At 40.8% G+C, this 23,170-nt stretch overlaps 1 protein-coding gene across 2 annotated transcripts in view; it reads right to left on the minus strand.

Annotated features, from left to right (window-relative positions):
• Window positions 1–23,170, minus strand: part of zgc:109889 (uncharacterized protein LOC553542 homolog) — a 48,607-nt gene that overhangs the window by 18,733 nt on the left and 6,704 nt on the right. For both annotated transcript variants that reach the window (XM_067579760.1, XM_067579759.1), the window contains exons 2-3: window positions 6,252–6,396; window positions 4,098–4,232 (exon numbers count right to left, since the gene is read on the minus strand). In XM_067579760.1, the coding sequence (XP_067435861.1) occupies window positions 4,098–4,232; window positions 6,252–6,384 (268 nt within the window). In that variant the 5' untranslated portion in view covers window positions 6,385–6,396. The remainder of the gene's footprint in view (window positions 1–4,097; window positions 4,233–6,251; window positions 6,397–23,170) is intronic.

Genomic DNA, 23,170 nt, shown 5'->3' on the forward strand with positions numbered 1-23,170 from the left:
TGTGCGTCTTCTCTGTCTCTATGTAAAGGCTACAATCAGCTCTCAGTAGAGTAAATTTACTCTGAATTCAATCTTAATGCAACAATTATAACCTGGTTGAGGTGATATGACGACTGCATAGACGAGTCTTCTTTAGTCAAGAATGTATCTAAATGCTCTGATGATGTCGATGTTTTCTTTTCTATATTTAACTTCCTTTTCTTGACAAATTTCTCAGTTTTTTAATTACATTTTGTTACAAAGTTTCCTCTTTCTTTCTTCCTGCCTTTGTCCTTGAATTGTCCCTTCCTCCCTTCTGTCATTTCTTTCTTTCTTCCTTCCCTCCTTCTTTTCTTTCTTCTTCCCGACTTTCTTTGCTTCCTTTTCTTCCCTCCTCCTTTCCTGTTTTTCTTTCTTTATTTCCTTTCCTCTTCTCTCTCTACTTCCTTACTTCCATTATTCTTTGCATCCCTCCTTCTTTTCTTCCTTCCTTCTTGCTTGACCTTCGTCCTTGTCTTCTTTCCTTCTGTCTTTTTTCTTCCTTCCTTCTTTTGTATTTCCTCATCTTTCCTTCCTTCCCTCCTTTCTCTCTTCCTTCCTTCCTACCTTTCTTTCATCTTTCCTCATCTCTCCTTCCTTCCCTTCTTCCTTTCTTTTCTCCTTTTTTTCTTTCATTGTCCCTTTCATCCTTTTTTTTCCCCTGTATGTCATAAAACATTCACGGCGTCCTTCCAGTTTGGATTTATCAACAAAAGACAAGGAAGGAAGAGGCAGACGGCAGGAGTGGAGGAAGACAGGAAAGTGAGAACGACGACGAGAGAGACGAGTGGTTTGTGTGTAAGAGGAGGAGGGGGAGGAGGAGGAGAGGAGACGAACAGAGGAGGAGAGAGAAGATGAAAGAGTGTGAGCGGAGGAAGAGGAGGATAAGACGGAGGACTGCTGAGCTTTTCTTTTTCATCCCCGCTGCTCTATCCGACGCTCTATGTCCGAGTCCGCTGTGCTGCAGAATGACTAGGCAGTATCAGCAAGGAGAGAGAGAGAGGGAAGGAGGGAGGGAGAGAGAGAGAGAGAGAGAGAGAGGGTAGCGGAGAAAAGGAAATAAAAGGGCTGAAATGGAGGAGAGGATGGCGGAGACAGGGTAGGAGAATAAATAAGGAGAGAGGAAGAGGAAATAAGAACGATGACATGGGAAAGCAGCTGAGGGGAGAGAAGGAGGGAAAAAGAGGTAACGAAGTGGGGAGACTTAACAGACCGCTACAAATGCGTCAGCGGGCTAATTTTCGTTAGCCTATATTCTCGTTCCGGATGAAGTGAATCAGTGAAGAAGCTCATAAAAAAAAAAACTGTCCGTGGAAAATCAGTAAAGCTCCGTAAAGCATAGAGAAGTCAGTAAAGCTTGTTAACCAAACTGCCACGCTTCTTCATTCTTTCACCAGTATTTAGTCCTGACAAACTGATCCAAAGAACATTAAAAAAAAACGACTTCTACTTAACCAGATTTTGAAAAACCACATTTAAGGATCCCTTCAATAAAAGTAAAAATGTTCCAATTTCCAAATTTTATTTAACTTTAACTTATTCTGGCTCTTTATGCAGCGCCTCGGTTCAGCCTCTGTCTGAAATAGGCAGTTTTAGCTCCTGTCTCTTTAAGACCCTCCTCCCAATGAGCCCGCTCTGTTCTGATTGGCCAGCTCCAGAGGCTACGTAAACAAACAGTAGTAGTAGGATTTCATTTCTTTTCCACATTTTTTACTCAAAATGTCAGCTTCTCAAATACAGCGGTACGTGTTTGACCTAAAATCTGATCCGAAACCCAAGAAACAACCTTAGCGACATAGACTATGGAACAGACGGCTGTTTGTGGTCATGCATGAACAATATGACGTCTGTTTGATGGGAAGTAGAGGTAACATTGAAAATGAAGCAGTCTAAAGCAGACTAAAACCTGAGCTTTCGACTTTCAGGGAACATTTTTACATATGTTATGTCAATAGACTGTAATAAATAATGGATGTAGCCATCATGTTTCCATTTTGACCGTCGCCATCTTGGATTTTTGGAGCCAAAAGTGACCAAATTTGGAAAAAAAGGGTGGAGCTGACCCTAACGCTAACTCCTAGCTTGGTTAGCACGGTGCATTTACACTTTATGGTTAACTTTTATAATGCTAATGCTAATTTTCACTAGCAAAAAAAAACAGGCTTAAAACCATTAAAACAAAATGTACTTACTGGAAAAAACTGAACATCCGACTCCTTAGAGGGTCTTTTATCACAACTAAAACACACTGAAATAGCGATGGCTACGGCTACGCCTGTACTCTGTGAATCTATCTGTTGCGCCATGGTTACGTTACCTAACCAACATTGTCACCGTGGTAGCGACTCATCTGTGACAGCACCCACCTGTCACTCAAAGTGGCCACACCCTTAATTATGCGTAACTTTAAGTGTTAATAAAATTTAAACGGGTAAGTTATACAAAAATTTACCCCCTGTACAGTTGAGACCAAAACTGTTTTTTGCACCAGGCTGTAAACATGTTTATTTCTGCTGTAAATTTGGGCATTTTAACATGAGGGTCTATGGGGAATAACTCTCTTTTGGAACAAGCCTCAAGTGGCCATTCGAGTAACTACTATGTCCCCTTTAAAGGTTGTAGCGGTCAGTCGAGAGCCTCTCAAAGAGAAGATGAAAGAGGGAGAGGGGGGGGGGGAGTGAGAGGGAGGAGAGACAAAGAGAAATGGAGACAGAAAGGAGATAAAGAGCAGTAGAATCGAGGTTTGTCAGATCTCACATTAAAGTTCAGTTTGAGCCTCTGGGGCCGCCGTAGTCGGCTTTGAAATTCTCCTGTAAGCATCAGCTTAATCATCACAGCTCAGTCTGACTATGTGTGTGTGTGTGTGTGTGTTTGTGTTTGTGTGTGTATGCCTATCAATTACGGCATTAAGAGAATTGACCTTCAGAGTTAGTGAAAAGCTTAATGATGGAGATAATGAATCCGTCTCACACTGCACACACATAACCACAAACACACACACAAATTGAGTGTAATAGCCCTTTGGAAAGGCATGTATCTGCAGTGTGATGTGTTTATTCTGTCATTCTGTTCACTAAACACACTCAGATGGCACACAAACACACACACACACACACACACACAGACACATTGATATGCAAATGGAGCATCAGCACAAAAGCCGACAGACATCAAACAAAGAAAGTGGAACAGGTTGTTCACACACACACACACACACACACACACACACACACACGCACACACACGCGTGCAAACCACACACACTATAATATGACAACCGCAGGGATGTTTTATCAATAAATCATCAGCCTAGACATTAAAATGCTGCAGGCTGAGGGGAAAGCAGCGAAACACACACACACACACTAACACATACACAAAGACACACAGGAGCAGACATTTTTAAAAAATTAACCTGTGAATACACACACAAAAACTTAAGAACACACACACACATACAGACATGGAAGGAAAATCATATTTCGGATCATGTGTGCATTAGATGCTGTTTCCAATTGACTCCCGTTCAAAAGTGTCACCTTCTCTCTAGAGGTCAAGCATTTTTAAACAAGTAATTATGGTCTAAATTGCTAAATTCAAGGCCTCTAATAAATGTGCTGGTGGATATTTTGGAAATTATTACTCTGTTAGAAGATTTGGAGACTTATTAGGCTTTGATGTCTGCTGTGGGGGCGAACCAATGGGTGACATCACACTTCGCTACATCCATCTTTATATACAGTTTGTGGTTTAAACACATGCATGCACACACACAGAGTTCCTGCTTTCTGACCACGACACACACAATCATCCAGAAACACTAGAGAAACTCACACACACACACACACTTAATGCTTGATAGCACTCATTGTAATCCTCGGAGAGAGAAGAACACAAACATACATATTCAAACACCCTTAACAGACGCTCTTTGTCCTCCTAAATTCTGCTCACCAAGAACCAGAACAAAGCAAATTCAAACAATTCACAAACAACTACTGTATATACTCGATTAAACAGCTGATACATTACAAACACACACACACACACACAGACACACACACATATACTGTCCCCACCTTCCTCCACAGTGGAGTCGAGCTGGGTGACTTTCACAGCCAGCTGGTCGACTCTCTCCTGCAGGCTGCTCATCCTCAGGTAGAAGCTGTTAGCTTCGTTGAACAATTCTCCGAAAATGTCCTCTGCATGGCGACCTGGACGAGACACACACACACACACACACACACACACACACACACACACAGGGTTAGGTTCGATACTTTTAATTTAATTTCCCTTTCCTGACATAGCTTTTCTTTCATCCCGGGGAAAGTTAACAGAGTCACACTGTCACATTCGCCAGCTGAGCTCTGCTTCACATCCCAGTAATAAAATCAGCAGGGAAAATGACTCCTCATTCTTTAAAAAAACAAAAAAAATAAAAAAAAAGAGCAAACAAACACATTGTTGGCAGGCAAACAGCTACTAGACTCTCTGGATATTGTTGCATCTCATTTATTTCAATTTTCTCGGCATCAACTAATCATGAAAAAAAGAATCGTCTGCTTGATTAGCTGCACTCTGAGAGTTTTATTTAGAACAAAGTCTGCACGGAGATTCATTACTGACCCCTGGCAGCATATGTGGTAAAATAAACTTCACTTACTAGCTTTTTCCAAAGCTTTTGACCACCTTAGCCAGGAACTTATCATGTGACCAAAGTGAGTGATTGAAACTCAGGAAAAAAGCTAGTGAATAAGCCTGGAGTTTGAAATATTTTATCACTAAAACACAGTTATGTTTACATCCAGTATTTCTAGCCAAAATGTGCTGGAATGAACAAACATGTTTATGTATTTACTTCCTCATTTATTTCCTCACTTATTTCCTTTTGCCTACATGACCGCCACTAACTGTCAGTCAGTATTAGAGCCTGAAATATGCACAAAATGCACACCAATTTGTCAAAAGCGCCATGTTTTCTTGTCCTCTTTGGGCAGGTTGAGTAGCAAGAATAAGGTTTTCATGTGGGCAGCAGAAATTATTATAACTTTAACGTTTCTTAGTGTGATAAAACCCCAAATAAATAGCAGAACATTAGCCTGTTAAAGCAGGAAGGGGGCTGCATGAAAAGAAAAAAATTCATAGAAATGGAGGTCAGTCACTCCTCTTCCTCCTCCTCCTCCTCCTCCTCCCTCCGTCTGTCTCAGCAGGACAGGCTGCCTCCTGCCGTGCACCTGTCGGACTGAATATGTAAAAGAACATTTCTGTCTGCGAGAGTGTGTGTTTTGTGTGTCTGCGAGCGTGACACACACAGAGAAGTACGGAAATTTAAAAGCGTTTACCAAACCAAATAAAATGCACACACACCTGCTACGTATCCTCAGTCTCTCTGCATCTCTTATCCTCTCTTCTTTCTCTACATTTCAACACCCACAACATAACAGATGGAGCAGAGGCAGAGAGCGTTCACTCATTCACAGTGAGCTGTCAGTGAATTTTAACTGTTAATCACATCTAAATAGCTTTTTTTTTTCCCCTTTTACTTTTCCACTGTATGATCTACAGTAAATCTGGTCTCTGTTTAACACTTTCAAAAAAACACGGCGTCATCAGCTGGATTTCAAGGCTCGGGGTGAAAATATTCAAGAAAAGGAAAAACAGCATCAACTCGTTACACTGTGTTTGTACTGTGGGTCAATTTTTATGGCTGAGTCACATGTTTATGTGTGTGTTATTGGATCTACCTCTTTTTTTTTTTTTTTTTTTCAAACAGGCAGTTTGAAACTGACTGCTAAACATCGTGACAGCTGCATTTACAGTAACGCTGACTGCTTCCTCTCAGTAAACAACTGCTGGAATGCATCTGATCAGCATGTGCCTTGTTTGCACTTAGCATTTAAACACAACATCTCGAGTGATGTGTTTACAAGTACGTACAGCATCTCTAAATGTATCTGCACTCAAAATGCCGAGGATGACACGCCGGGATCTGACTGCTCGTGGTAAATTTGAAGTTTTTCAGGGATGCATATGACCTGAATGCATATGTCCTTCTTCTGTTTGGAAGGTAGAAACCAATCTTTTGGGTTTGTGTGTAGTTTAATCAAAAATGCAGATAGTTAAGTGCAAATGTGCATTTCTTTGTCGGCGGCAGCGGTCGCGTGTCAGCAGGTAAAGTGCTGAACATCACAGAGAAACATTACTCACATCCTGAACCTCTGTATACTCACTGAGACTGCCCAGCTGTTTGATGATGGCTGCCAAGGTGCTGTTAGTGACGCACTCCAGTTCGCTGGTCACCCCATCTGGCAGCGCCCCGCGGCACAGGTGCCTGGGCTCGATGTTCCTCTTCACCAACGGCATCCTGGTTTATACCTGAGGAAACAACGGAGAGAAGGTTTTTTTTTTGGTTAATGGTGAAATCTGTTTTATGAAATAAGACCCCGAAGATACTGAAGACATCACCGAAACTGTGTCTCAAGCAGCTCGACTCAACTCTGCTGGGTATGTTCTGACATTTGTTAACACGGCGTCGCTATAAAATAAGTACATCCGCGCTGACAGATCAGAAAATGAGAAGAAAGCGGAGGAAAAATGGAGTTGGTGCTCAGCTGCGAGTCCTGACGGAGACGGAGGTGTCATGTCCGCCGTGGGACGCAGTCGCTCATCGCACTGCTTAATGTCAATGCGGCCGGGATGAGCCAAGAGCCAAATGAGCCGGAAAGAAGTTTCTAAATGGTGCTAACGAGTTGCCACTGTGGCCAGAGAAACCACGAGGGAAAGAGACTGAGGGAGAAAAAGACGGGGACAAAAGATGAGTATAATAGAAGATAGACAGAAAAAAATGAGAGGGTGAAAGAGTTATGACAGCGACTGAAAGACAGCGAGAGAGAAGAAAGAGTCTGTTCTAGGAAAACAGAGTGTCAGTGTGTGAAAGTGGCCGAGCCACATGGGAAGAGCTACATATAGATGTTGTATGTATGTCATAGAATGAGGCGAGTCAGGCGTCCTTCTGCTGGGTAAATAAATGCTTCAGTTTAAACCTGCATTAATCACACATATAGCTCATATAACCAAAATTATCAAGAAATAACACAATACTCTGCAGTTTTATGAAGCGTTTTAGCCTCTTTCAACTCATTGTTTTGGTTTTATAAGCCTGTGCATTTACTGGTTGATTGTGAGCTACTTTTATCGGAGCCCAAACTCAAAAAAGCTCAGATAAGTTAAACGTACATCAATCAAATGCAGACAGACAGAGTGGCAAACATCTAGCATCAGGCAGTTTCTAAATTACAGAAGATTGTTTTACAAGTTTATACATTTAGCATTGTAAGCTGCTTTGGACAAAAAACATCTGCTAAATATATCTGTAATGAAATGTAGTGAAATCATGTAACTGTGCTCTGCCAAAAACTACCATAAAAAAGAAAACATACACAAAGAAATGGCCACAAGGACGCTGAGATTTGCTTATCAAGTAACTGCTAGTTCATCATCCCACAAGGCTTCAGAATACTGTATGATCACTCTGGTATCTACTTTCTCACAAGGTTAAATCTGGCAGCTTTTAGAAAGAACTGTGCATTTAGGTTAAAATGCTCAACTTTTGATTTGAAGTGTGCAATTTTGTGGTTAACATGTACAACTTTTTGGTGGGTGATTACACTTTTTAGAGTAAAATATGCAGCTCTTAAATTGAAGTGGGAAATTTGGGGGGCTGAACTGTACAATTTTGGTTTGAAATGTGTAACTTTTGGGTTTATGTGTGCAATTTTTAGGTTAAAGTGTGTAATTCATAGGTTAAACTGTGCAGCTTTTAGAAAGAGGTGTGCATTTTTTAGGTTGAAATGCGCAACTTTTGATTTGAAGTATGCAAATTTGTGGATAAAGTGGGAAAAATTTTGGCGCACTACAAGTTTTAGGTTAAAACTACAAGTTTTAGGTTGAAATGTACAACCTCTGGGTTTATGTGTGCAATTTTTAAGTTACTGTGTGCAACTGATAGGTTAAACTAGGCAACTTTTGGAAAGAAGTTTGCTTTTTTTAGATTGAAATGCACAACTTCTAATATAAAGTATGCAATTTTGTGGTTAAGGTGGGAAACATTTTGGCACACTACAAGTTTTATGTTAATAAATATACAATTCTTATGTTGAAGTGGGAAATTTGGGGGCTTAAGTGTGCAATTTTAGTTTGAAATGAGGGATTTTTAGGTTGAAATGTGCAACTTTTGGGTTTAAGTGCAACTTTTGGGTTTAAGTGTGCAATTTTTGGGTTAAAGTGGGCAATTTTGGGGTTGAAATACACAAAATTTTGGTTACCAGATTACCATTTTAAATGACTTTACAAAAGGAGACAAACAACTGGAGTCTTAGTATACACTAAAAAAGATAAGTAGATTCATCATTAACCTTAACTACACTGTAATTTGGCCATTTGGCTCTTTGAGGTAATTTTCATGACAGACATGGACGGTTAAAATGAGGAAGAGGAGTTGGATAAAAGTGAGTGAAAACTACCGACGGAGCCGAACACGTGAGAGGAAACTGCTCGGCTCTTCTGAGTTTGGAGTGAACTCTCTATGTGGGACACGCTTGTTATTTTTGGGCCTCGATTTTGTGCGAGGGTGTGTGTGTGTGTGTTCATGCCTGAGAGTTTGTGCGTGCGGCACGTGTGTCTGCGCGCCTCAGAAGTTAAAACGATGTGTGACTTCTCGGCGAGTGTGTGTGTGTTCTCGCTCTGTGTGCACGTGAAAGACTGCGAATAATGCACATGTGGGAGGGTATGTGTGTGTGTGTGTGTAAGTGTGTGTGTGTGTTCCCAGGTCAGTGCTCTGGAAACGTGCCAGTCTCACACTCTCTCCCACGCTTCTAATATAATCGCTGGCACAATTAATATTTCCGGGACGAGAGGCATGAAGCAGAAACAATGGAGGTAAACAAAAACACATGAATTCGCTGCCAAATTGTGTGCATGTGTGAGCGCGTGTGAAACCTGAATCTTTCATAATGAAAGACATGCTAATACTCGTCTGTAATATCAATTCTCGAGCTAATTTACAGACTTATCAAGCACAAAATGTGTGCACATGTTCCTTAATTTATTTGTAATTTGTCTGACTCAACCACACATGACAACTTTAATAAAAAATGACTAGTTTGTCCTCTTTACGTCTCTCTCTCTCTCTCTCTAATAGCTTCTGACATTCAATTATATAAACCAACTCAGATCGCGCCGGCTTGTCTTAAGAGTGTGATCGAGCTTCTTTGAATGTGTGTGCGTACATGTGTGAGTGAGCTAATATCAACCCCCCTCCTCCAGCTGCTGTAAATAATCTAACACTCTGGCTGTTTAATAATACATACACACTCATCCTCATACTCCGCCGCCGCCGCCTCAATAGCTTCATCTCTCATTTGTCTCACCAGTCTGACCCCTCCCCGCTCGTCTTTTATGCCGTATATTCTCGCTCTAGATCTTCACTCCATCTCTGCCTGGTTTCATTAATAAATCAGGATGGGTGAATATCTCTTCCTCCAACTCCCCAGTCTCCAACAGCGAGCGGGTATTTCCCCGTCTCTGCGTGTGTGTGTGTTTTTATCGGCGAGTGTGTGTTCAGTGCGAGATAACAGGGGGATTGTGTGCGAGGGATGCTGGCGTGTACTAGATGTTGAGGCCACTTAGTCTGGTTTTTGTGATGTGGATCCTCCCTCTCTTTGACATACACACACACACGCACACACACACGTTTAGCCTACTTGGGTCACTTTTGGGGACATTACATAGACTTACATTACCCATTAACCCTAACCGTAACCCTAACCCTAAACGCTACTTGCTTAACCCTAACCCTAATCCTAACCCCAACCCTAAACACTACTTTCTTAACCCTAACCCTAACCCTAAACACTACTTGCTTAACCCTAATCCTAACCCCAACCCTAATCTTAACCACTACTTGCTTAACCCTAACCCTAACCCTAAACACTACTTGCTTAACCCTAACTCCAACCCTAACTCTAAACACTACTTGCTTAACCCTAATCCTAACCCCAACCCTAACACTAATCCTAACCACTACTTGCTTAACCCTAACCCTAAACACTACTAGCTTAACACCAACCAATACTTGCTTAACCCTAACCCTAACCCCAACCCTAACCAATACTAGCTTAACCCTAACCCTAAACACTACTTGCTTAACCCTAATCCTAACCCCAACCCTAACCCTAATCCTAACCACTATTTGCTTAACCCTAACCCTAAACACTACTTGCTTAACCCTAACCCTAACCCTAAACACTACTTGCTTAACCCCAACCAGTACTTGCTTAACCCTAACCCTAACCCTAAACACTACTTGCTTAACCCTAACCCTAACCAATACTAGCTTAACCCTAACCCTAATCCTAACCAATACTTGCTTAACCCTAACCCTAAACACTACTTGCTTAACCCTAATCCTAACCACTACTTGCTTAACCCTAACCCTAACCCCAACCCTAACCTTAAACACTACTTGCTTAACCCTAACCCCAACCACTACTTGTTTAACCCTAACCCCAACCCTAAACACTACTTGCTTAACCCTAACCCTAACCAATACTAGCTTAACCCTAACCCTAATCCTAACCAATACTTGCTTAACCCTAACCCTAAACACTACTTGCTTAACCCTAACCCTAAACACTACTTGCTTAACCCTAACCCTAACCCCAACCCTAACCTTAAACACTACTTGCTTAACCCTAACCCCAACCACTACTTGTTTAACCCTAACCCCAACCCTAAACACTACTTGCTTAACCCTAACCCTAACCAATACTTGTTTAACCCTAACCCTAAACACTACTTGCTTAACCCTAACCTTAAACACTACTTGCTTAACCCTAACCCCAACCCTAAACACTACTTGCTTAACCCTAACCCTAACCAATACTAGCTTAACCCTAACCCTAATCCTAACCAATACTTGCTTAACCCTAACCCTAAACACTACTTGCTTAACCCTAACCCTAAACACTACTTGCTTAACCCTAACCCCAACCACTACTTACTTGACCCTAACCCTGATCCTAACCTTAACCACTGACCCAAAAATCAATGTTGTCCCTTATTGGGGACTTTGTCCAAGTGGTCGGGGGCTGAGCAAAACTCGGAGAAGTGGCTGAGACTGTCACTAAAAACAGAGTAGCTGGTCCACCTTAAGTGAGCCTGAGCCTCGCTGACTACAGGGCTAACCCCCTTCACTTCAGCTGGCGGGCATGCAAGACACGGGAACTCGTCTTGATGAGTTGTAGCATTTACTCACCGACAAATAACCTAAGCTGTACACACAATGCACTGCTACGTTCAACGCTACACTGCTAAATTCATACTGTCTGCTCCGATGACCAGCCTCACCGTCACATACCCGCTCTCTCTCTCTCTCTCTGTCACACACAACCTACGCACTGAACTATTCCTTAACGGAGCTACTTGCATAACACATTTTAGTTTAAAAAACATCTTAAAAATACATTAAAAAAAATTCCCCCTAATGTTTAGGCCCAACAGGGAGTCAACTTAGGCCTCACAGGCTGCAATACACTGGCTGAACCCCCTGGATAAGTCAGACACACACACACACACAGACTGCATTTTGATCCAAAGGCACTTATTCTCTTCACACAAGCCCATTCAGGTCAGCTGCAGGGCAAGGTGACATCATCCTGATGGGCTACACTCTTGATTTAAAGACACTAGAAAGGACTGAAAAGCAAGTAAGTAGAAGACAAAAAAACGTCCGACATGCCGGTCCTTCCTCTTGGACCTTGTGAGGCATTTTACAAACAGAATGAGATGTCTTTCACCATGACACACACTACATTCACTGAAGTGACAAACTGTCGTGCCCGATACTCATTTTCATTCCCAACACCTCACGTCTGTCGGATCAGACCATTCACAAGATGACATATTGTAATTTGATCCCAGAATTAATTTATTTTGTGTGAAAGAGATAAAACACCTTTGAACAGTTCCCTGCAGTGACCAACAAGATCTTTTCTTTTTCTGGCCTGGAGTAACTACATTTAAATGTTCATTGCATTGACTTTAAATGTAAAATCCACATTTATTGATAAGTAAAAAAAACAAAACGTAGACTTATAAGATTACAAAAAGTGTGCCAAGCAACCACAATATTTAAAACCTCTAACAGAGAAGTTAAGTCCTCAAATGATTTATTTCACAGTGTTTTAAATGCACAATTTTAGGCATTTTAAGACATTTGGGACCAGAAGACACAGAGGGAATGAAGAAATTAACAAGCTAACAGGGAGGAGAGAGGAGGAAAAAGTGTGTCGTGGAGCCATGGGAGCGTTGCCATGGCAACGCGCTGAGGAATCTGCTCCGCTGCTCAAAAGTGGAACTTGACGAGACTCCGAAAATAGTATGAAAGAGGAGAAAGGGAGTAAAAGAGGATGGGGAGATGAATAAAGAGAAGAAAAGTTGGATGGAAAGGAGGAAAAGAAGGAAGGATGGACATCCCTGTAAGAACTAAAAATAGAAACTTTAAATCTGTAGAGGATTTATTGCAATCTGATACCCGAACTCATACAACATAAGGAGAGTTTAGGGTGCAGCAACTAAAAAAAAAGCAACACAGGAATCACGTCTAACAGTTCGGAAAGTCAAACTCTGAAAAGGCGCTCCTGATCAAAGATTCATGACGAGATGAAATTGTTTTTAGAGCTCTTCAGAGAAAAGTTGCAGCTGCATGAACAACCCCGTCAGATACCTAAAGACAGGAGCTTTGAAGTCAGAGATGGAGAGTTTTACATGCATCAGGTCATAGTTAGTGCCAACATCCTGCAGCTGAGACGCCAAAGAAACTGAAATAAATGGTTTAGATTATTCATGCTGCCATACAGTCCTGCATTAACCATTACATACTGTTCAGATCAAATTTGACCCATTTTTTACATTTTAGAGCAGTAAAAACACCCTAAACACCCTTTCTTTATAGGACTTTTCCTCATTGTGACCTAGAATATACAAAAATAGGAATATTTCAGCTTTTCTAAATTTTTGTGCAGCTGATTCACATTGTTTTAACAGACTGTAGACGGTAATCTGGGGTGAATTTGACCCATATTTATTCAAAAACTAAATAATTACCCTCAAGAATGTTGCTGCATTCTTCACATTCAATAACATTCATTGAAATCACAATGTTCTCCTGTTTTAGGTCACACAGGACCATAATACAGTGTGATTGTGAATGTTTTTTTCTCTGTAAATACACTTTCTCTGCTCTCTGAGGATCCTCTCTAGGGATTAATCACCCTTTTATTAACGACTGATGAGGTGTTTATGAATGAAAAATTGATATCTGGTTCAGAAGTTTGAGACTAATTATGATTGGATACAGTGACGGGTCAGAATATGAACAGTATGTAAGGATTATTGCAACTGGGACCCCTGTAACATCACTGAGGGACAAGTCGCTCCTGCATTGGTGATTTTCACGTTCTAACCTAAATTGATGACTCATTACTGTATGTTGTCCTCTAAAAAAGGTTAAATGAACCCTACAGGCCATTGTGCTTATTACATGCACAGTTTACAGTAGGTTGAAGGCTTCCAGTTACTGAGCTGCAGTTAGACGAGACATATAAGCTGTTTCAGAGATCAACTTCATAACCAAAAGCCCATTTAACACCCATTTCAGGTATGTTACACCATGAGAAGACTAACGTGCTTATCTGGGAAACCGTCCAAAGTTCGGCTCATGGTCACACTTCTACCTCTGTTTCTACATTTAACAGCTCTTCCTACTCTTCCACGTCCTCCCTTCCTCCTCCTCCTCCTCCTCATGTCTTAATGTCTGTACATATAACAACATTTGTAATCAGATAAGACTTGATCTGACTGATCCCTGACTGACTGGAGCCTGTTCGTGAAGAGGTGCTGGGATGTTGGACCAAAAATCTCCCCAGGGAGCACATTAACAGACTTTGTTGGTCTTAAAATCTGATTAAAAGACACAGATGCTCTATTTTTATTGTATTAGATGTATTTGGGGATATAATTAAGCAGAAAATAACTAATTTCTGACTTTTCACGTGCATTGATTTATATGTGTGCGTGCAGATAAAGAAGGAGACGATATTAATTACTGTCTATAACCAAACTCATCATTCCTGCAGGCTGTCAGGCAGGCATCAGCTAATGCTATTACTGCTCCGTCTGCTCGGACATATAGAGTTAAGCACACACACACACAATCACAGACACATACACGCAACTCTCCCGCTGTGCTACACCAAGCTAAGTCTGTCTCGGTCTGTTCTGAGGAAGGTTAGCAACCCGCCCACCCGACCCTGTCTCACTCAAACCCCCCCCCCCCCCTCCTCTCCTGCTCCATAGGAGGGACCTGTATAATCACAGCTAATTAGCTTTCTGCAGTAACTAATGGAAATGACAAGCCCTGATTCTTTATGACGATATAATTAGAAGATATACTGCATGAGGGAGCAAGTTGTATTGCCTCTAATGTGACAGCTAGCTGGTGCTGTGTAAGCTTATCACAAATGAACATGTGAGCTGATGCGACAAAAGCTGTATGCAAGCATGTACTATATATTACAGGGGTAATGTGAGGCTTACAGAACATAATTGCACAATACGTAATGCTTTTCTGAGAAGCAGTTTATGGTATGAAAGCCTGTCTTATTTCAAGACTAGGTGCTGCATTTTAGAGTTGAAGCCTGAGATAATCTTCCAACTTTGGAAGATTATCGTCGGTGTGCTAGTTACTTCAATCAGAGAGTCTTATTTTGCAAATGCATACTCGGTATATCAGTGCAGTAAGGCTCACATACGTGTAATAAAACCTTCTGAATCAGGATGCCCCTAGATGTTCACTACAGGTACTTAAAAGAACAGTTTGACATTTTGGGAAATATGGTTATGTGCTTTTTGCTGAAAGTTCGCTTAGAAGTCACGTATGGGGAGTTAAATGCTGTGCAGAGACATTTTATGGCTGTGCAGAGTCTTGTAGTCTTGTAGTGGATTATCAGGCCTCCCAGAAGTCACTGCACTCAGCCAAGAAATAGTTCCAACATGTAACTCCCCATAAAACCATAACTTGTTGTTTTTACTCTTCTGTTTGTATACGGATTACACAAACAAGATATAAAGTGTTAGCTGGTGAGTTAGCCTAGCTGCTTCCCTCTGCTTCTTTATTCTAAACTAAGATAATCTTCTCCCAACTTCATACTTAACAAATATGAAAACAATCTTATCATCTAACTCTTGGCAAGAAAACTAATTTCCTAGAATGTATTCCCTTAAGAATCTGAGGGTGCAAAAGGGTCATCACTGGACTGGTAACTCTGCAAAATTTCATGTCTGTAGCTTTTCTTTTCTCTTTGCCATTACATAACTTTTTGTTTGATACAATGAAACACAATACGGGTCAGCAAAGCACTTCCATTAGTCACCCTCCATGAACAGACTAATTATATACCCTCCCCAAGTACACACTACTGAATACACAGTAGCTTGTTTAAGCTTCTGTCTTCATATTTTTATACCAAATCATCAAAGTCCATTTTTGTCACTTTGAATAAACATAAATGATTCCTGTACAGGTAACGGTGACATCTGTAACTTCTCTAACAAACATCTTTTAGCTTAATCACCATGTCTTGTGTGTGTGTTCTTTCCCTTATGATCTAATCCTACAGCATTATGTAAAACATGCAGGCTAATTAGCGCATGCAGCGTAGCTCATGTGTGAATGAAGAAGTGGAGCTTTTGCTAAGAATAACGCTGGAAGAAGAAGAAGAAGAAGAAGAAGGTATAATTAAGAGGGTTAATAGGTCGGTTGTTCATGTAAATGAATTAAAAGCAGCGGCGCAAAGCTTAATAGAGGGTTGTATGTGCTGTGACACCTACTGTAGATTAGGGTATTGCTTTGCATAAAAGCTTAGAAGTAATGTGTTATTTTCAACAAATCTCTCATTAGTCTGGTTTTCTCATTTGTGCTAGTTTCCAAGACAACACACTTAGTAATTAACCACTGTGCACAGAAATTTTGAATTGCAAAATAGAGTGTGCTGCAACATCAAGCGTGTCGGTATTAGCTTTATAAAGATATCTAAAGATGTTGGTTTACATGAAGCACATAACAGATTATTTAATTTTCAAAATTTATAGGTCTAGACTTTTGGAATGAAACTCTAAATGTGCTGTAAGTTGTTTATTGTGTGTTGGAAATTAAACCTTTTCCTGTTTTTAGATGAAACCCTTGTACATCAGGAAATAATAAAAGCTGCCTTGTTTTCATTTTAAAATTCATTTTAGCTCTAGGAACAGCAGTGTCGGTCTACCTCTGCGCTCAGTGCTAATTAGCATGTTAGCATGCTAACATGGTAAGTGAACACGGTTAACATTATACCAGCATGTTAGCATTGTAACTGTGAGCATACTAGCGCGCAGATGTTAACATTTAGCTCAAAACAGTCTCACAGAGGTGCCAGCATGGCTGTAAAATATGACTTTAAAACAATACAACATACTGCTGTGCTGGTTTGGTCGGTCATTCTCTTTGAAAACGAGTAACAACTTTTCAATTTGAAACTCATTTTTAGCCACGTTAGCTGCGACAGCAATGTCGGTCTATCGCTGTGTTCAGTGCTAATTACACATGGTAAGTGAACATTTTACCAGCATGTTAGCATGGTAATTATGAGCATACTAGCATGCTGATTTTAGCATTTAGCTCTTACAGCCTCACAGAGCTGCTGGTGTAAGATGAGATTTATTTCTTGTTTTGAAGATTATGTTATTTTGCTTTTGGTTTGATGTTTTACATGATTTGATTAAGGGAGACTTGTAAACTTATTAGCATACTAACATGGTGAGTGAACATGGTTAACATTATACCAGCATGTTAGCATTGTAACTATGAGCATATTAGTGTGCAGATGTTAGCATTTAGCTCAAAACAGTCTCACAGAGGTGCCAGCATGACTGTAAAATATGATTTTCAAACAATATAACATATTGCTGTGCTGGTTTGGTCGGTCATTCTCTTTGAAAACAAGTAAAAACTTGTTTAGCATAAGACTGATAAAAGTGAATTAAAATTGTTAAAAGGTCAAAGAAAAGTATGCAACTGAAATCATTATTTGAAATAGTAAAGCTTTTATGGACAAACTGACAGCATTGTACTGAACAGGTTACTAGAAAAGATGAAACTTTGTGCCTGAAACCAATTTCACTGTCACTGCGTTCAGTGCTAATTAGCGGTGCTAACATGGTAAGTGAACATTTTACCAGCATGTTAGCATCATAATTATGAGCATACTAGCGTGCTGATTTTAGCATTTAGCTCTAAAACAGCCTCACAGAGGTACTAGTGTAAGATGAGACTTATTTCTTGTTTTGCAGATTATGTTATTTTGCTTTTGGTTTGATGTTTTACATGATTTGATTAAAGGAGACTTGTAAAGTTATTAAGTGGATTCTGAGGGATCTTTTCCTCCCCACAGAGAAGAATAACATGCAAAATATGAAAATTATGTTTTTACAGCTACAAGATTTCTGTTTGTTGTACTTTATAGGTTACTAGTCCCTCAGGAAAGAATACTGTGTATTAACGGGTAAATTATAGTTTATTTTCACTCGGTTGGATTTCGCCAAACCTAAATATTTCTAAAGCCACAAGGAAATATTTTGGTTTCAACTAATTTTTTTATTACTGACAATTCATCCAACATGACTTTTCTGGATCAGGTATACAAAGTTAATAACAAACAGCTTGAAATACGTGTAATATAACAAAACGGACTGTAAATTCAGGCCTGACTGACAGTGAGCACACAGCTATGAAAACAGGAAAGTGAGCCAACACAGTGAAACAGAGCTAATGTTTTATTCTGAGTCAGGATTACTCTGGTTTTGCTCCGCAGGCCCGGGAAGCTCTCTGCTTGGTCGTACGCCAAGTGTCAGCGAACAAAGGCATCAGTGAACTCAACAAAGCAGAAATGAAAAATTAAAAGAAAATGACTGGAACAAGCTCTCAGCTATATGAAAATCTATAAAAAATAAAAAAAAACGCAGCCATGTTATGTTTGATGTTGCCAAAACAGCGAAAAAACCAGTTTTTGTTTGATGTTACTCAAACCTGACTAACCGCAACAATTCCAGTTACAGCTTCATTTTAACCCCAACCCCCCACGCTGACTCTCGCCTCCTCCTGGCCTCCTTTCTCCTCCATCCTCAGCTCCCCGTCTCCCTCGTCTCCCTCTACTCCCTCTACTCCCGCTTCTCTTTCTTTGATGTCTGTACTTGTTGATGCTCTTGGGTGAGGAGCCATTGTAGAAAATGATCACAATTACGACGGCGCTCTCCTCCCACCCCCCCCCCCCCCCCCTTTCTCACTAATCCTCCCTAAAAACAAATTATGCAAAAGAGTGCGAGAGAGGAGAGGAGAGGAGAAAGATTTTACGGTGGTTGATCTCTCTCTCTCTCTCTCTCTCTCTCTATTTTTTTTTTTTTTTGCAGAAGCAGCAGCGGGCTCTGAGGACTGGTTGTCATGGTTTCTTTGGAAGTATTTTCATTTTTGGCTGGATAATGAAGTGATCTGAGCGGGACAGAGAAGAGAGTTTACTTTGGGCAATGCAGTCCTGCAAGACATCTCCGTCACTTGTCTCCCCTGTGTGTGTGTGTGCATGTGTGTAGGTGTGTGTGTAGGTGTGTGTGTGTGTGTGTGTGTGCCTTGAGTACCTTCCAACTGAGGGTGCATGCAGATGAAGTGTTATGAAACAGCCACTTTGATGGAAGGTGAATAAAACATGGGAGACAAAAGAGCTAAAGGCACAATGACACACTCACTCTCACACACACACTCACACATACACTAGCACTCTATCCCTACTCTGATAGTCAAACAGTAGTTTCAATTCATTAGCGGTATTTGTTTTTATCTACTTGGTACAGTGAATGCCAGAAGACAAAAAAACCCATCTCAGGTGAGAAGAGCTTTGCTGGCATTCTAGGGAAATAACCAGAGCTGCAACTATTAGTCAATTAATCAAATAAAACTATTTTGAATAATCATTTTAGTCATTTTTTAAGCAAAAATGGCAAAGATTTACTGGTTCCAGTGTGTCAAATTTGAGGATTTGATGCTTTTCTTTGCTGTTCATTACAGTAAACTGAACATCTTTGGGGTTTTTGGACTATTTGTTGGACAAAATAAACAATTTAAAGACGTCATCCTCCCCTGTGGGAAACATTTTTCACTATTTTCTGACATTTTATGGCTCAAACTATTCATCTAGGACTGATTGTAACATGCTTGTCTGTTGTTTTGGATGATTTAGTGCGCTCCCTTGTCATACATATTAAACAGGGAGCAATCATTTTGTTTTGAAGGGCTTATCTCAGAAAAATCCTGAAAAAACAGCAAAACTTTTTCAGTCAAATCAAACATTATGCTTTAAATGCCCTTGATGCAAATGTCTCTGACTGACAAAAAAACCATTGCTATCATCCTTTAACAAGCAGCTATACGATTAATCTTTATTAAGAACATTAAAATCATCACATCTAAACATATTGGACATCCGCACAAAATAGCAGCTACCAGTAGTTTCAGTTGTCGGATCTATTCTCTTCGACTCTCCGCTAATGTGGTTAGTAAACAGGTCAGCCACAGAATGAATGCAATGTTTCTGAACTGCATTCAGCTCTTCGCTCTGTGTGTTTGCATGTGTGTGTGTGTGTGTGTGTGTGTGTGTGTGTTGTGAGAACTCTCCTCGTGCCCCTCCGCGACCCCGTCTCTCACAATGAAATGTGTCGGCCTCAGCACGATTGCAACAAGTCATCCGGCAGGGGCAGAACCATGTGACCTGACACTCTCTCTCTCTCTCTCTCTCTATCTCTCTCTCTCTCACACACACACACAAATACACACACACACATATACACCAAACTGGGTCTACTGGTGAGGGATGAGTGTACAGCAGGGCCTGAAGACTGGGATGGATGCCTGGAGAGACAGGTCACATTAAAAGCGGTGATGTGATTTGTCACAGTGTCCCAGTTTCCCTGCTCCCAGTCTGAACTGGGAAGGTAAAATAGAACAGAGACTGACAAAGAAACCAGGAAGCTATAAAGAATATCGGACAAGATCTGGTCAAAGGCTGGCTTGTTGGCTGGTTAAGATGCCAGAACAAATAATCCTCTAGATTCAAAACTGCAGGAACGACAACTGCTGTCAAGCTACAGTTCACACAGCTGATAGAAAATCTAGAGAGAGACTACGGCAGGTGCTTTGTTCATTTCACAGACTGTTTTAAATTATATTTATAGGAAAATGTGAGAGAACGTTTGCTGATCCCAGCACTATATTTCAGGGAACTTAGCACACTGAATCCTGCAGACGATTACTGATACTAATGGGCTGAAGAAATGCAGATTCTCTATCACAATGTACATAATTTAACTTTGTCATATCGCAATATGTAGTAAACTTCTGGGAAATAAATTGAGAAACTGTTAGTAGGTATAATAACCAGATGGGAGTGTCTGTTTTTTAGTTAAACCAGTGAATAAAAACTCGTCATCTCTAACATTGTCATTTAACAGACCTGCATGTTGATCTGCAAAATTGCCCCCAATGGCCTAAAACCCCCAGTAATGTTAAAGGAGGAGCTGCCACGATATGAAGGTTACAGCAAAAGTCACATAACTGCAAACTGTGTCATTTTAAAGAATAAGAAAGTAAGATTATTGGCATCATTGCCATACCTTCCTCATGTACAGCATCACTGCATTAGTACATTAAACATCACTGCAATGTGACAACTGAGTTCAACCTTTTGGATTCAGGTGAGCATAAAAGAAAAAAAAAGATAAATAATGACAATAATGACTATTTTCAGTAGCTGTACAGGGAGTGTTTGTGTTGCCTTGAAGCAGCCTGTCAGTGCAGCATTACTGACTATCCCAACATGTTCTCCGACGGCCTCACAGACAAAACTACAGCTCTGGGATTTCCTCAGACAACTGAAATGTGTACATATGTGCAGCACCAGTCAAAAGTTGGGACACTTTTTCTCATTCAAAGTAATGGGAAAATGTGTCCACAGCAGTTTTACAGTTTAAAAATCAGTGCTGCATCAGAGGAGACTGTCTTGCTCCCATTAATTGAAACCACACAGATTTGTTCTTCTCGCCCCAAATGAAATCCTGCTGCAGAGTAAGCACACTCACTCGGCTCACAGGAAGCAGAGGAATTGAAATCCAAGCTGTGTGCTGTGCAGAAAGGGGGTGAGATTCTCCCTCCGCAGGAAGCTTCGCTCACCGGCGTTACATCCTCCACTTTTTCTTTCTGCTCCCTGTGGTACGAAACATCAGAGACCAGCCGGGCTGCCGAGCGTGAGCCTGCTGTGTGGAGTTTACTGACGTTGCGCTACGTGATTCCTGGTTCAAATAAGTTCACGTTTACTATAGATACTTGTCACCTGTGTTTAGATTGGATCTAGGGCTGTTTTTTATCAATTAATCTATATTTTTTTTCTATTAATTGTATATAAAATATACACAAGAGCCCAAGATGATGGCTTCAGATTGCTTGTTTTGCTCCAAGAACAGTCCATAACCCAAAAATATTCACTTTACAACAACACAAAGAAAGAAAAGAGGCAAACCTTCATATTTCAGAGGTTGTATTCTGTGAAAGTTTGTCATGAATTATTGATTAATCCATTATTAAAACAGTCGGATCATGCATTTCCTATAAACGCAACGATGGCATCTTTTCTTAGACTCTGCGTGCCTGATAAACGCCCACATTTTTCAAACTTGACACTCTCGCTTGTAACAGGCTGCCTGTCTGTAAATGTATCATCTCACAGCTCAGGCAGAGAAACGCACAGTGAAAATGAATTTGATGCGTAAAATCTGTGGTGAGGCTCTTTAATTACATTTGCGGTTGGTTATGGTTCCCTCCAGCGCACGAACATCTAACTGTGCTCCTAATAAACTGAGCCTGGACTGAAAATTAAGACCATACAGATACATTTATGTACAGAATGACTCAGATAGTGAGACTACCTTTCAACCAAAAGGGGTTTAAGGGTTAAAGCCGTCATATCAATAAGCATCAACTCTGCTGAAGTGCCCCGGAGCAAGGTACAGAACCCTAAACGCTAACCCTGACATCTGACTTCCCTGTGTACAGGGGTGGGGGGGGGAGAGATTACAATTCCCCCACAAGGATCAATAAAAGTATCATGTTGAATACACTGGTTCATTTTAAAAACACACACACACACAAAGGCCAGAGATCGACGACCGGGGTCAACGCTGGATCGATGGCTTCCTCGATAAAAACCACCAGCAACACCCGCACGTGAACACCCTTTAGCGACCGTCGCCACGGCGGACCAGCCTCATCGATCACCTCGTGCCGATGACTGATACCGGAAAAATCGCTGAGTAAGGCTGACTGGAGAAAATGTGGAAGGTAGAAATAACCGATGAAGACGTGGATGTTGAGAGAAAGAGAGAGAAATAGAGAGAGAGAATTTAGCATGTGAGCACGTCTCTTTTTAAAATAACAGCAGCATTTCTTTTTTTTTGGCTTAGCGACGTCCACAAAGCACAGACAGGCACAAAAGGAAACACACACACACACACACACACACACTCACAGAACAGCAGATTGAGGTACACAGTGAGCTGATCAGTGTCATTGTACAGTGTAACACCCACGCCGATGCGTCGTCAATAGACTGGCCTTGCTTGCACTTTGCATCATCCCGCCGAGAATAAAAACAACAAAAGCCAGCGCAGTTAAAGCAGCGAGGTCAGACGACCAGGTGGAGGAACGATTATAAACTGCAGATTCTGGGAAAAAAAAAAAAAAAAAAAAAAATACAGTCTGGCGACGTTCCCAGCTGCAAGAGACAAAGTGCATTAGCAAATATATATTTCCTGACAACCGTAATGCTGAATAGTTTCCCCTCTTGTCTGCACCTGAAGGACTTTGATGGAAGAGTAACTTTGCAACTGCTGCTACAAAACTTATTCTCAAGTACTTTTCATTTAGTCTTTTTATTACTTATTTTGGACAGTTTAAAAG

The sequence above is a fragment of the Thunnus thynnus genome, chromosome 22 (assembly GCF_963924715.1).
Source record: "Thunnus thynnus chromosome 22, fThuThy2.1, whole genome shotgun sequence".
In the NCBI taxonomy this organism is placed as follows: domain Eukaryota; kingdom Metazoa; phylum Chordata; class Actinopteri; order Scombriformes; family Scombridae; genus Thunnus; species Thunnus thynnus.